This window comes from Pleurodeles waltl, chromosome 3_1, assembly GCF_031143425.1.
Source record: "Pleurodeles waltl isolate 20211129_DDA chromosome 3_1, aPleWal1.hap1.20221129, whole genome shotgun sequence".
Classification (NCBI taxonomy): Eukaryota; Metazoa; Chordata; class Amphibia; order Caudata; family Salamandridae; genus Pleurodeles; species Pleurodeles waltl.
The window spans coordinates 1,666,005,830-1,666,019,941 of NC_090440.1; the positions used below are offsets into that span (position 1 = coordinate 1,666,005,830).

The 14,112-nt window shown below is 46.9% G+C and overlaps 1 protein-coding gene across 9 annotated transcripts in view; it reads left to right on the forward strand.

The window, feature by feature from the left end:
• HOXD3 (homeobox D3) overlaps positions 1–9,242 on the forward strand; it is a 224,127-nt gene extending 214,885 nt beyond the window's left edge. For all 9 annotated transcript variants that reach the window (XM_069225404.1, XM_069225405.1, XM_069225410.1 and 6 more), the window contains 2 exons: positions 681–1,216; positions 7,771–9,242. In XM_069225404.1, coding sequence (XP_069081505.1) covers positions 733–1,216; positions 7,771–8,516 — 1,230 coding nt within the window. In that variant the 5' untranslated portion in view covers positions 681–732 and the 3' untranslated portion in view covers positions 8,517–9,242. The remainder of the gene's footprint in view (positions 1–680; positions 1,217–7,770) is intronic.
• Positions 9,243–14,112: the final 4,870 nt, after the last annotated feature.

Here is a 14,112-nt window from a genome sequence, read left to right on the forward strand (position 1 = left end):
TTACAAAATGCTAGGGGTATGCAAACCCGAGAATCTGAAATGAGCAACTATATTAGTACCACCCTGGTCGTTTAAATGAAGCCAAATACAGCTGGACATTATTGCATTGTAGCAATATAGACCGCCATATGGGCGCGTTCGTATCTGAAGAGATGAACAGAAACAAACGCATGTACTGACAAAGACAGAAATGACTTAAAAAGGAGAATTAGAGAGAACATGAAATGAAATATATTCATGTAAGATGCATCTGGTGGTAATAAAGAAAGTTTTCACTGATGTGTGCTTGCCCACCTGCCGTCATGTACACAATCTGCCGCCTTAAGGGTTCATTGGGTTAGTATTAAAGAAATCAGTTTTTTAGAACGGTCTTTCCCCGACCCTGCAGTTATTGCTGCGAAAATAGAGCTGGATAAAATGAGTGCGTCAAAAATATAGATGAATGTTAGAACTCACCCACACCGAGGCAGTTAAAACAACACTTTGGTTTAAAATAACAAGGAGCGACAACAGAGCTTGCTGTTTTGAATATTAATTGTTTGCATTACCGCCTCTCTCTTATTGTACAATAAAGTGTTATTTGTCGTGTCCTTGTGCTGTTTATGGTGGCAATGTATTGTGTTTTTTTTTTTGTCCTTAAGTATTTATTGCCTTTAATATGTGGTGCTTTGTGTTCATAGGTGAACTGTCGACCTGCCATCGGCCTGACGTGACTACGTGAGCCTAAAGCCCATGTTATTTGATAAGGGCCCCCAGGTCCTGCCGCTCCAAGAAAGCACAATGCAGAAAACGGCCTACTACGACAACTCGGGCCTGTTCGGCGGCTATGCCTACACCAAGACCGATGCATACAGCTACAGCTCGGGTCACCAGCCCTACGGGCAGCCGAGCCTGGAGAATGATTACCAGAGCTCGGCCTGCTCCATACAGACTTCCGCAGTGCGGCCCCCCAGCCACAAATCCGGCGACATCAGCGGTAGCTGCATGCGGACAAGTGGCAGCCAGAGCAGCGGGCAGCCCCCCAGCCTGGGCGAGGCCCAGCCACCCTCGCTGCCCCCATCCCCGCCCCCCGTGAACAATGCCCCCACACAGAAGAAGCCCAAGGCGGCCGCCGGCTCCTCGGGCCCGGCCTCGGCCACTATCAGCAAACAAATCTTCCCCTGGATGAAAGAGTCGCGGCAGAACTCCAAGCAGAAAAGCAGCTGTGCCCCGGCAGGTATGCAGCAGTCAGGATGCGTGCACCTCTATTGTGAAGTGTGTGTGTGTGGTGAGGCCTCTGTAAACAAGGGTATGGTGGAGAGCTGCGACTGTGTGCAGTGTGAACTATCACAAGTGTGCAGTGCAGACCAACGCCCCAACCATCCCCGGCAAGAATGCAGCAGTCAGGATGCGTGCACCTCTATTGTGACCTGATGTGTGGTGGAGAGATGCATCTGTGTCTAATGTGAAACATCACGAGTGTGGAGTGCAGACAATCACCACAACTGTGCCCCAGCAGGTATGCAGCAGTCACGATGCGTGCACATCTATTGTGAACAGAAGTGTGTGAAACAAGGCCTCTATAAACAGGTGTGCGGGGTGGAGCGATGCATCTGTGTGTTAAGTGGACTATCACAACGAATGTGCAGTGCAGACAAACACCGTTTGTGGCGTAAAACTTCACAAGACAGCAGTGTAGACAAACGCATATAAGGGGTAAGAAACGGCTAAATAAGTTATCAGTCCAAACCACATAGAGTATATAATGTGAAACATCCACAGTAGTGTGCAGTGTACATAAACACACGTGTGTAATGTGACACTTTAAACACGTGTGCATTGTAAGTGCCCCTATTTAACGTAAATCCTCTAAACAGTGCAGTGTAAACAAAAACCCCAAAGTAAGGCGAAACTCCTGCACACGTTTGCAATGTATACAAACAACACGATTTAATGTGGGGCTTTGCCACAAGGATGTAGTCAGTGTTGGCCCTCTGCCATGTGTAATTTGAAACGTCTATACAGCCACTCGATTCAACATCATCCACTAATGTGAAACTTCTGAAATGTGTGTAGTGTAGAGAAGCCTCCTTAAATAATGCGAAACTTCTCTAAAAGCGTGCGATGTGGGGCAGCTTCCCTACTAATGCCAAAATTTAAAAAACGCGTGTAGGATAAATCTCTAAACAAGTGTACAACGTAGAGAGACCGTTTTGTGTGTTGTGAAACCTTTCAACTAATGCGTGGTGTAGCCAAACACCCGTGTGTGAAGTGAAACCTCTAAACAGGTGTGCAGGGGAGAGGCACGCCTGGTTCTCCGCGAACTTATCAGCAAGTGTGCAGTGGAGACAAACACCCGGATGTAATGTAAACTTCTCAACAAGTGTGCAGCATTGTGCAATGTGAAACGCCTACACCTCGTGTAATAAGAAACTTGTAAACACACCTTCAGTGCAGGAAAACATCCGAATGTAATGTAAACCGTTCAACAAGTATGCTGCACTTTTTAATGTGAAACGCCTAAACTCTTGTGGAATAGGAAACCTGTAAAGGGCACCTTCAATGCAATCACCCGCATATAATGCAAACTTTTCAGCAAGTGTGCAGCACTTTTAAATGTGAAATGCCTAAACCCTTGTGTAATAAGAAAGTTGTAAACACACCTTCAGTATAGACAAACCCCCGAATGTAAGGCAAACCTGTCAGCAAGTGTGGATCACTTTTTAATGTGAAACGCCTAAACCCCGTGTAACAAAAAACTTGTAAACACACTTTCAGTGCAGACAAACACCAATGTGCAGTGTGGAACTGCTAAAGGCAGGCTGCCAAGTCAACCAATGAACAGGGAGAGCCAGCGAAAGGGAGCCAATGGATGGTGTAGGGACCTTAAAATGATTGGCATGTAAATCGTGTAACAAACGCATAGAAAGATGATAACATCCCTTCACAGATTAAAAAGTGTTTTTCTTCACCAAATAGAAGCATTTCACCTCCGGAGTCCGAATATATCAATTCATTGCAAGCATTTTGCTAAAAAAATATAATTTTTAAACATAAACTTGGAAACATACCTGCTCCCTGCCTTGATGACGATATTAGTGACCTAACAGGCAAGCTAATTGTCACCCTTGTAACCTAGATCCTTATGGTGTATGGATCAACATTATAGTTTTTGTACAGAGTAGCTAATGTACATATTTAAAGATGTCATAGATTTAGAAGAAAAGGGAGAAGAATCTTGGAATACAATATTTGTCAAGGCTCAAACAATTTGGTAAAGCAGCGATGCCAGGATTGATCCTAGGCTTTCTGGTTTCAAGTTATGCAGCTCAACCACCCAAGGCCATCTATTTCTCTCCTATCTAACAATGCGGGTTTATGTTTTGTCTTTAATTCTTTGGGTGGCAGGTTGAAGCCACATAAAACCTTACCTGGTATGGGTTTGAGGGTCAAAGAGGACCCTGGGCTGAACCAGGCCTTTGGCTCGAGCTCTGTGCTTGCTCACATACCTCTACTTTTACACAAGTGTGACATGCATACAAGGTACTCGCCTTAAACTTCGCAGCAAATGTGCAGCCCAGACAGACACTGTGTAACGGGCACCTCTAGGCAAGTGTGTAGTGTTGAAAAACACCAGTGTGTATAGCGGCATTTCTAAACAAGTGTGCACCGAAGACACGCAATTTTCTGTAAAGTGAACGTTCTTAACAAGTGGGCAGTGTAGTCAACTGTAATGAGTATTGTCAGGTCAAGAGTGAGTGTACACTAGAAAGCATAACGTGAACTTCTAGACTGGCCTGGGGTGTGCTGAAATGCCCGTGTGTTGCCCGAAGCGTCAACAGAAGTGTTCAAGGAAGGAAAACGCTGATTTGTCAGGTGAAACCTCTTAACAAGTATGCAGAGTATACAAATACAGTGTGTGGGGGTAAAAGCTCTCAACAGGTTTGCAGTCCAGACAGACACCCTTGTTTAAAGCCATTTGTAAAAAAAAAAAAAAAATGTCGGTGTAAACAAATGTCCCTACATAAACGGAACTTCTAGACAAGTGTGTAGTATTCATAAACATCCATGTGTAATATAGACATTTAGGCAAATCTGCAGTGTACACAAACACCCATGCATAAGGTGAAAGTTCTAGACAAGTGTGCAGTATACACAAACATCCTTTTGTAAGTTGAAACTTCTAGCAAGTCTGCACTGGTGGCAAAAAACCCATGTGTATTTTAAAACCCCTAAACAAGTGTGTGGTGTAGACAGCCTACCCAATGTAATATGATGCTACAAATCAAATGTGTAGTGTAGACATCCCTATGTAATGTGAAACTTGAGTTGTGCAGAAAAGGCCTATTTTCAATGCAGACCTTCCATTCACTTGTAAAGTGCAGCCAAAAGGCAGGGTTTAAAGTGAAATATCTAAGCAAGTGTGCACTCTAAACAAAAACTGGACTGGAATACCTATACGGTTTTGTCTAAGATGGGGGTTCACTATTGTGGAATGTTCCCTGTCAGTTTCAAACGGTTTTATTGTGGATCAATTTGAAGTAAACTGATGTGTGGATATTTTTGTTAATATTAACTGCAGCAAAAAAATAGGTAAACTCTCCTGGTTACATGAAAACAAGCAGGCTAAAACCACTTATACACACCATTCACCTAGTATCAAGTTGCAAATTAAATATTCTTCGTAGTAGATGAACCGATGGCCAAAATTCTATGAAATAGAATAACACTCATTCTAAATTGGCGAACTTAAATTTATAGCAAGAAAAATGTCGGGGCGGACCAATAAATCCACTAACCGTTTCTCCCCAAAAAGAGGGGTGGGGGGGGGGGGGGTTTCCAGCAGCAGCATTGGGTATGTGGGAGTGTTTACCATTACGCAGCCATTTTCTGTCCAATACAATTGGTCCTCGTTGATCTATATCTGTATGACGTAATTTTCTGTAAACATTTAAAGCTGTGGTCCGCCAAACATATGTACGATATCAACGCATACACTCCCTGCAGGAGGTAAAGCATCACAGGAGTGTAAACCACGCTTACTCTTTCTAAGTCATTTTCTAGTAAATATTAGGTCATTCTGTTTCACGGGTTCACTGACCGCCACCTCCCCCCCCCCCCCCCCCACCCTTTCACTCCCCCGCTAATTTCTATGTATGGAAGCAGCACGCACCCATGTAGTGCAGCCTACCTCCAAAAGATTTGTAGCGTGCAGTGCCCACCACTACACAGAAAGGCGCACACCGTTAAGTTTACACATTGCCCGCTTTACTTCCTAAAGGATGGCAGGAAACAGTTGAGAGTCACACCTCAGCTCACACCCTAACAGTGGAAACAGAGCCAAGAGTCAAACACTAAACGACCAGCAATTGTGACTGTGGTAGTATTTTAAAAGGACTATTAGACCGGGGTTAATTTCATTCAAGGCTGCTTCTCATACATGACTGCTGCATGAAAGATCTTGTATTTTCTTTTAACTCAATAACTTGTTTAAATAATGCGATGTGTGGCTCTTTCTGGTGGTTGTATCGGTCAGAGACTGTGGCAGCCTAGCATCGTTTTTAGTGCACCAATTGTGTCTAATTGGGCTCAGGGAGAGACAGGCAGCATGTGTACTTCACGTGCATTCAGGGTGAACGCTGTCTTTGGAGATGTATGCCAATAAGTAGACTGTGGTGGTATTGATTGAATAAATAAGTGCACATGTCCTACATTATGATTTCAGAGCCATCACACTGCTCTGAACCCAGGGTAAGGATGAAGTGCCTGAGCTCAGGCAGCCAACCAGAAATGCACAGGAAAGTCAATTGAACATGTTAGCAATGAGCAGAGGCCTCGAGGTGTCTCCTGACAGGTCTAAATAGGTCGCTTGGTTGTTTTTTGGGCTTTTGTTCTAGTGTTGAATTATCCCATTAAAATCAGGACTACAATTACCAGGCTTCCAAAAAACGACGACAGGCCTGGCTCACCTGCTACTACTTAATATGGGACAAGTCATAGTAGGTCTGTTTTAAAGTCTACGATGGGTGGGTCTGTTTACATATATGCAAGTGTGTCTCTGTGACTGAAACTGCGTGTGTTGTGGCTCTTCTTTACAACGAATGTTTAGAAAACGTTCACTTTACAGTAAACAAATAGCAGGTATGAATAGACCACCTATTCCGTTTTTCAGTTCATGCTGGATCCTGTAGGTTCGAGTTTGTTTAAAACTAGAGAAATCATTTTGAAAACACCAGGTTGCAAAGGAAAGAAACGTGACTGTACTTTGGTCAGAAAAAGTGCCTAGTGTGTTAATTATTAGCATACACAAGAACCTCTGGTACATACACAAAAACAGCATGAGTGCAGGACAGACTTAGTGTACCTTCGACTAAGCAGAATATATATGGGAACGTTGTGAGTGCCACTACAGAGTGTGCAGTGTCAACAGTGCCACAGTCTTCAATGTCTCTTTGCATTCTGGGACTTGAAGTCCTGGATTCACACCAGGAATTAATATCACAGGACATAATGCAAAGAAACGGGAATGACCGCGTTAATCGCTCACACCTCTCGTGTGTCAGCAGCAGGGGTGCAGGCAGCCGTTAGTGTTCTCGGTTCTGGAGTAAGTGTAGCTGCAGGGAGCAGTCAGCAAGTGTCCTCAGCTCTGAAGTGCAGCTGCATGGATGTAAGGTAGCAGGCGGCCGGTGTGTCCTCCGGTCTCGAGTAAGTGGAGCTGCATGGATGTATGATGAGGGAGCAGGCAGCCGGTGATAGCCTCAGCTCTGAAGTAAGTGTAGCTGCAGGGAGCAGGAAGCAGTTGTCCTCATCTCTGAAGTAAGTGCAGCTGCAGGGATGGATGTGGGGTGGGGAGCAGGCAGCAGCTTTGAAATAAGTGTAGCTGCAGGGAGCAGGCAGCAAGTGTCCTCAGCTCTGAAGTAAGTGTGCCTGCAGTGGTGTGGGACGTGAGTGTAGCTGCAGGGATGTGGGCATCAGGCAGCCGGTGATATCCTCAGCTCTGAAGTAAGTGTAGCTGCAGGGAGCAGGCAGCAGGTGTTGTCCTCAGCTCTGAAGTAAGTGTAGCTGCAGGGGTGGATGTAGGGTGGGGAGCAGGCAGCAGCTGTAAGGCAAGTGTAACTGCAGGGATGTGGGTATCAGGCAGCCACTGACATCCTCAGCTCTGAAGTAAGTGTAGCTGCAGGGGTGTGGGTATCAGGCAGCCACTGACATCCTCAGCTCTGAAGTAAGTGTAGCTGCAGGGATGGATGTAGGGTGGGGAGCAGGCAGCAGCTCTGAAGTAAGGGTAGCTGCAGGGATGTGGGTAGCAGGCAGCCGGTGATATCCTCAGCTCTGAAGTAAGTGTAGCTGCAGGGATGGATGTAGGGTGGGAAGCAGGCAGCAGCTCTGAAGTAAGTGTAGCTGCAGGGGTGGATGTAGGGTGGGGAGCAGGCAGCAGCTGTAAGGCAAGTGTAACTGCAGGGATGTGGGTATCAGGCAGCCACTGACATCCTCAGCTCTGAAGTAAGTGTAGCTGCAGGGGTGTGGGTATCAGGCAGCCACTGACATCCTCAGCTCTGAAGTAAGTGTAGCTGCAGGGATGGATGTAGGGTGGGGAGCAGGCAGCAGCTCTGAAGTAAGTGTAGCTGCAGGGATGCGGGCTGCAGGCAGCCGGTGGTGTCTTCAGTAAGTATGGTTTCATGCATGTGAGGTGGGAAGCAGGCAGCAGGTCTGAAGTAAGCCTAGCTGCAGGGATGTGGGTTACCGCTGACTTCCGCAGCTCTATAGTAAGTGTGTACTGTCTTGCCTCCCCAGGGGACACCTGCGAGGAGAAGAGCCCCCCGGGCCCGGCCTCCAAGCGGGTGCGCACGGCCTACACCAGCGCGCAGCTGGTGGAGCTGGAGAAGGAGTTCCACTTCAACCGCTACCTGTGCCGGCCGCGCCGCGTCGAGATGGCCAACCTGCTGAACCTGACCGAGCGCCAGATCAAGATCTGGTTCCAGAACCGGCGCATGAAGTACAAGAAGGACCAGAAGGCCAAGGGCATCATGCACTCCCCGGCCGGCCAGTCCCCCGAGCGCAGCCCGCCGCTGAGCGGGCCCGGCGGCCACATGGCCTACCCGGGCCAGCTGTCGGGCGTGGGCGCCCTGGGCTACGATGCGCCCTCGCCCACCTCCTTCGCCAAGTCGCAGCAGAGCATGTACGGCCTGGCCGCGTACACGGCGCCGCTCAGCCTGCCCCAGCAGAAGCGCTACCCGGGCGAGTACGAGCACCATGGCCTGCAGCAGGGCGGCGCCTTCGGCAGCCCCGGCCTGCAGGGCAGCCCCGTCTACGTGGGAGCCGGAAACTTCGTGGACTCCATGCCGGCCGCGGGTCCCATGTTCAACCTGGGCCACCTATCGCACCCGTCCTCGGCCAGCGCGGACTACAGCTGCGCAGCCCAGGTCCCGGGCAGCCACCACCACGGACCGTGCGACCCGCACCCCACCTACACGGACCTCAGCTCGCACCACCCCTCGCAGGGGCGCATCCAGGAGGCGCCCAAGCTCACGCACCTGTAGCGGGCTCGGCCTGCGGACCCACGTCAAATTACCTCACGTTGTCGCCGACTTACAGTGTTACTTATTCTGAGAGTGCCAAGAGTGTTAGGGGTGGGGGTCCTCCTGGGCGCCGGGGAGAGCCCCCTCCCAGCTGTAAAAAGCATGACAGCGCAATATACACTGCAAACCACGACTGCTGAACTTCTACCTACCCGGAGGCAAGTCACAGAGGCCTCAGCAGGCGCCTTTGGGGACCACGACAGAGCGATCGGATCTGTGTTGCCTGCATATGAACTTATTTCACGAGCAGTTAATTTATGATTCCCTCAGTAATGTACGAATTGCATTGACCGACACGGTACGTATTTATTATTTGAGCAAGGCATTTTGTATCATCAATTATTTATCCAGGTCTTGTTGTATTTATGTGGCGAATTGTAGCATTTATTCTGCATAACATTTTTGAGGGGAGGGGGGGTTGGATTCAGGTCCACGGGGACTTCAGTTTCACCTGTTTAGTATACTTTGTCCCACATAGTTTGAGAGAGTAGTTATTTTGCACAATTGTGAAAGTTGCTGGTATTTGTATTTCATGTCAAGGGTTATTTAAAACGACACATTGTACATCATCCGCGGAGTAATTGAACATGTGGCATTACAGACATTACACAGTCGAAAAGTGTGTTATTTTTCAAGTTGTCTGGTATTTGAAGAACAGCTATTTAGAATAAAATATATTATGCTAAAGTGCATCTGTTGTAATAATGCAAATTAGAAGCAGGCCATTTCGTTTTCTTGTGCCAAACAACTCTCCGCACAGATGCCAGAAGCACAGGGGCATATTTATTTTATTGATTTTGTATACTTGTAAATATATGTCACAAATACTTTTGAACTATTTTTTACTGAATCCCGGCTATGGGCGAATGAAGATTTCGAATGCAAACCTAGGAAAGCGTGTCAAAATATACTGTTTCAATTGTGCTCTGTATATTAATTCACAGTTTAGATTGCATGTCGCTTTTGTTATTTATATTGTCATAGCTAAGTCTATACAGTGATCCATTTTGTACACTTTTCTTCAATTTTGGAAGGCAGGGTTAATTTTTGAATACATATTTTAAAAGACATTTGACAATCAAGTGTATCCAATTGGAAACACTTTGTTAAACATAATTAAAGTGTGCGCTGAGATAGGGACACACAATTATTCGACATTCGTATAAATATAAACACGACCTATTATGTTAAAATGTGTTTTATAGATAGCAGTCCACGAAAAAGCTTTTCGGGCCGCTATTGCGGTATTTTTCAGAAGTGGAAATAAGTTGTTATGACCGGAGCACTGAGCCCAGTTCCGCTGCTAGAAATGTCATCCCCTTCACACATAGCGTGTGGTACACATTGCAGTGGAGCGGGCATGGCTGACTTCTGCTACGGGGTAGAGGGCTGGAAATGAGCGAGGAGGAGTATTCACAACATAGATAAGGTTCATTCCTTTGTGTTCAAAGCAAGGCCCTCCTACGCATCCGTGTAGGATTTAGAAAACTAACATCCCTCCTACGCACGGCGCTGAAAGGAGCCCGGATTCCTGCGAGCGAAAAATGTGACCCCAAATGGTCCCGGGAAACGAAAAGCGTCCGAGTCTAATGAGTCTAAAAGCCTGCAACACGCACACCGATTCCAGCCTGTTTTAACATCTGAATCTAGGGACAATAACATTTCCTCTTTTCAGAAGTTCAGATGAGCATTGCTAAATGCAGTTTATGTTTAGTTCTGATCATACAACAATAAATTACTTTTGTTTGTACATATTATGTTTATTGTATGGAACCCGACGCAAATAACACGTGTTTTTATCAATCACCGTGGAACATTGTGGCCTATTGCTGCATTTTGAATGAGTGTTTCTTCTGCAACCCAGACGTTTTCAGGTGCGTGTCAGTTCTCTTCATTCCACAATATGTAAAATTAAATACACAGACCATCCCAGTATACCAGTCACTGCGTTCAAATCCTGTGGGTAGTACCCCAGTTTATTGTTTTTACTGATGAGAAATAAATAATTAAAATGATGCAGTGTGCACAGCTCCTGGAAATGTGAAAGGCATTGACAGCAACACATCCATTACCATACTTAAAGTACGCGAGCACACACACGTCGACTGTAGTGGAAATACAGAGCGCACCAACACGCTCTGAGGCAGACATGGCATACAATGAGGCAGGCACACAAAGGCACCAACAACACGCGAACGCTAAGTGCAAAGAGGCGCACAGACACACACCAGCATCTCACACGTGAACGTTGCGCACAAGCGCAGTCACCCCTACAGACACCAACAAGACACAATCAGAAACACAGACAACAGCCCTTCACACACACAACCACACCATCACACACGACAGTTCTTCGCGCCACTGTAGTCACGCAATCCAACATCACAGAAGAGCGAGTTCGAGTAACGCTGACCAACCCCAAACAGCAAAACATATTCACCCACCAGAACAAAAAAAAAAAAACACTTGCACACATGCATACATTTATTTTTAAAGTTGTGAGCCAAATACAAAAAAAAGAGAACGAAAACTAGACTTAAGAACTATAAGAGTGGATGTGGAGGAGATCGCACACCAGATATCGTTCTCTTGCCCTCTCCTGAGCTGGTAAGGACACAAAAGGCCGAGAGTTAACGTTTATTATTCAGTGTTTAAGTGGTGTAATCTCTTTATAAGTGTAACCCTATTCCTGGAAGAGGAACGGTCGGAGAGGGGGAGGGAGGGAGAAGCCACCAGAGGGGAAGAGGGGAGGGGTATGGAGTGGGAGAAGGACTGAGCGAACTCAGATACAAGGTTTTAATGTCCCTTCTATTTATTCCTCACTCAGGCAAATATTGCCATGGTTCAACAATCGCCAGACGTCCATTCGCTTCTTTGAGCAGTGCATACTTTTGAAAAACAGATTGCTTACACACCTTAACAATACGTTCAGTATCACAGTCTCCGCATTACAGTGCTCAGCCCCCAGTGTGAGGGGCCCGGGTAACACGTTCAGCCATGGGGCCCTTCACAAATCAGATTCTTCTCGTTGTGTTTCACTTGGTTGTGAGGGGGGCTGTGGGCATAAACATGGTGAAAGCAGAAAGTACGAGCAGGGATGATGCAAATATGACGCCTAATGTGACATTGGTTAAGGACGAAACAGTACACAATGAGATCTATGTCTGCAGAGTCTCAGGGCACTTTCCTATTGTGTGTCACTTTTAGTCCCTTCAGCAGGCGGTCCGTGTGTGGTGATCCCATAGAAGATTCGTGAGCATACTATGTGCGATCAGGTAAGCCTTCTAAAATGGAGCAGGCTGGAGATGTATATTCAAAACCTAGTAAAAAAACCCATTCTTTGTTCTCAGGGAGTTTGGTGTGGCTCCCTGTTGGCGCCCCCCGTGTGCGTAGGTGTGTATTTGTCTCTGCTGTCGCCCATGTGCGTTTTATGTGTGTCAACATGCTTGTCACAGCGTAAACACGTATGTGTGCGCTCCTCTACGTGTTTGTATATGTTTGTGGCCTTAATGCGCCCATGTATGTGTGTCTACGTCTTTGCAGACATTTGTGACTGAATGCGCCTGTGTGTATGTTAGTGGTTGCGTGAACCCGTGTGTGTGCGTGTCTCTACTTTCTATGTTTTTGTGACTGCATGGGCCTACGTGTGTGTTTGTAACTTGAGGGAACCCACAAGTGTGCGCATCCGCGTGTTTGTATTTACCCGTAACTGTGTCTGCGTGTGCCCGCACGAGTGTACCTATTATGTGACTGCGTGCGCGTACCTCTGTGTGTGTGTTTTGTGTGACTGAGTATACGCTTGCCTATGCCTACGCCCGGCAGTGCGCACAGAAGCGCCCAGAGCCTCGGTCCCTGCCCCTTGAAGCGGGCGGAAGACAAAGACCCTCGCGCCGGCCTCGGCTCCGCCGCCATTTTGTCTTCGCGGCCCATTGTCCTGCAGCCTCCGTCAGGGTTCCGCGGGAGACGAATCCCAGCGGCCCAGTGTTTCTGCCACGAAGGGCGGAGGGGCGGGGCTTATCCTAATCGTGTTTCTTGCGAGGAGAGAGGCAATGTGTGGGGAACGGGGCAGAATATGCTAACGCGTCGTTTCCCTCTGCCCTACCCGCAGGCTCTCTCTGCCCTCGCAGTAGCAAGTCTGCGCTGTAGTATAAGGTGACCAGATTTTGAAAGGCAAAAACCTGGACATTTCGCAAAAAATTAGAGAGGTCTAATACAATGGATCCATGGGGACACGAATGATCGCGCCCACCAATACAGAAACACGACGAGGCATTAGGGGAATATTAAAACGTTAGCTTTAACATCCAGCAGCGCACCTATTTAAGTAGCTCTCCAATACCAGCTATCTCCAATACCAGCTACCACCTAGCACTGGCTTTATAACACCTAAAAACGCTCCTTCGCTGTTTGAAGTCGACCCACACTGAAGCCCAGGACCTGACCCAAAATTACAGAAATTCTGTCGGGACAGCTGGTAAAAACCGGGACTGTCCGGCAAATCAGGGACGCCTGGCCACCCTACTGTAGTATGAAGGCCAGCGTGGGTTCTTGCAGCACCTTTACTCTTTCCAAAGAGAGCAGGCCCTGATTTTAACAGCCACCGTCGAGGAGCCAGGGTTGGGTCTAATGCTCATGGGACAAACATTTGAAGGGCGTTGTGCCTGCACGCCCATTGCCTGCAGTTAGAGCGAAATAAAAAAAATGAAATTAATCCGGAGCCAGTGCTACTGGGACTTAGTGCAAGGGTGCTTTACCTGGCGTTAGATAGTTAAACCTTAAATAGTTGAGTTGGCGAGTGAGTACTTGGAACGTTAAATGGATGGGTAAATGACTAGGGGGTAGTCAGATTGGATAGACGGGTAAAAGGTTGAGAGAGATGGATGAATCGTCAGATTTGTTTATGGAAGTCTGGATGAATTTATGAGTCGTGACATAAATTAGTGGTGCGGAGGTCCCGAATGTGTGCTAGGTTGGACGACCCAAGAGTGATTGGCTGAATGGATCGGTGAGCGGATTCATGCATGGGTGAGTGGGTGGTTGGGTGGGTAAATACATGTTTGCCCAGTGTCTGGCTGGGGTAATTGACCCAGGAGAGCGAGTGATTGTTAGAAGGATGAGTGAATGGATACATAAGAGGCTGGAGGAATTAGTGAATTGATATGACTGAAACAAAAGATGGGGAAACAAGGGAAGATATACTGATGCCTGGAACAAATGGACTCTATGATTAGGGAAACAGATTGGGTAGATTGTAGCTTCTGCATAGCCTTTAAATGAAACGGCATTTATTTAACAGCATGCATCATCACCGCTTCATGCTACACTGGTGTTACACCATGCGCAGTGATACTGCACGCATGTACCCCAATGTTACCTCTTAGGTTTCATTTGTATTTGAAAATTATACCTTTACGAAAACATTTACATTTCTTTTCAATATTGTTGCTCATATCGTCAGACTTCCACGATTTTACGCTTATGGCCATGGCTGTTTTGCAGGAAAATTAAGTGAATCTGCTGCATATGAAACAAAGGTGTCGGTATTCTTGTTTTAAAT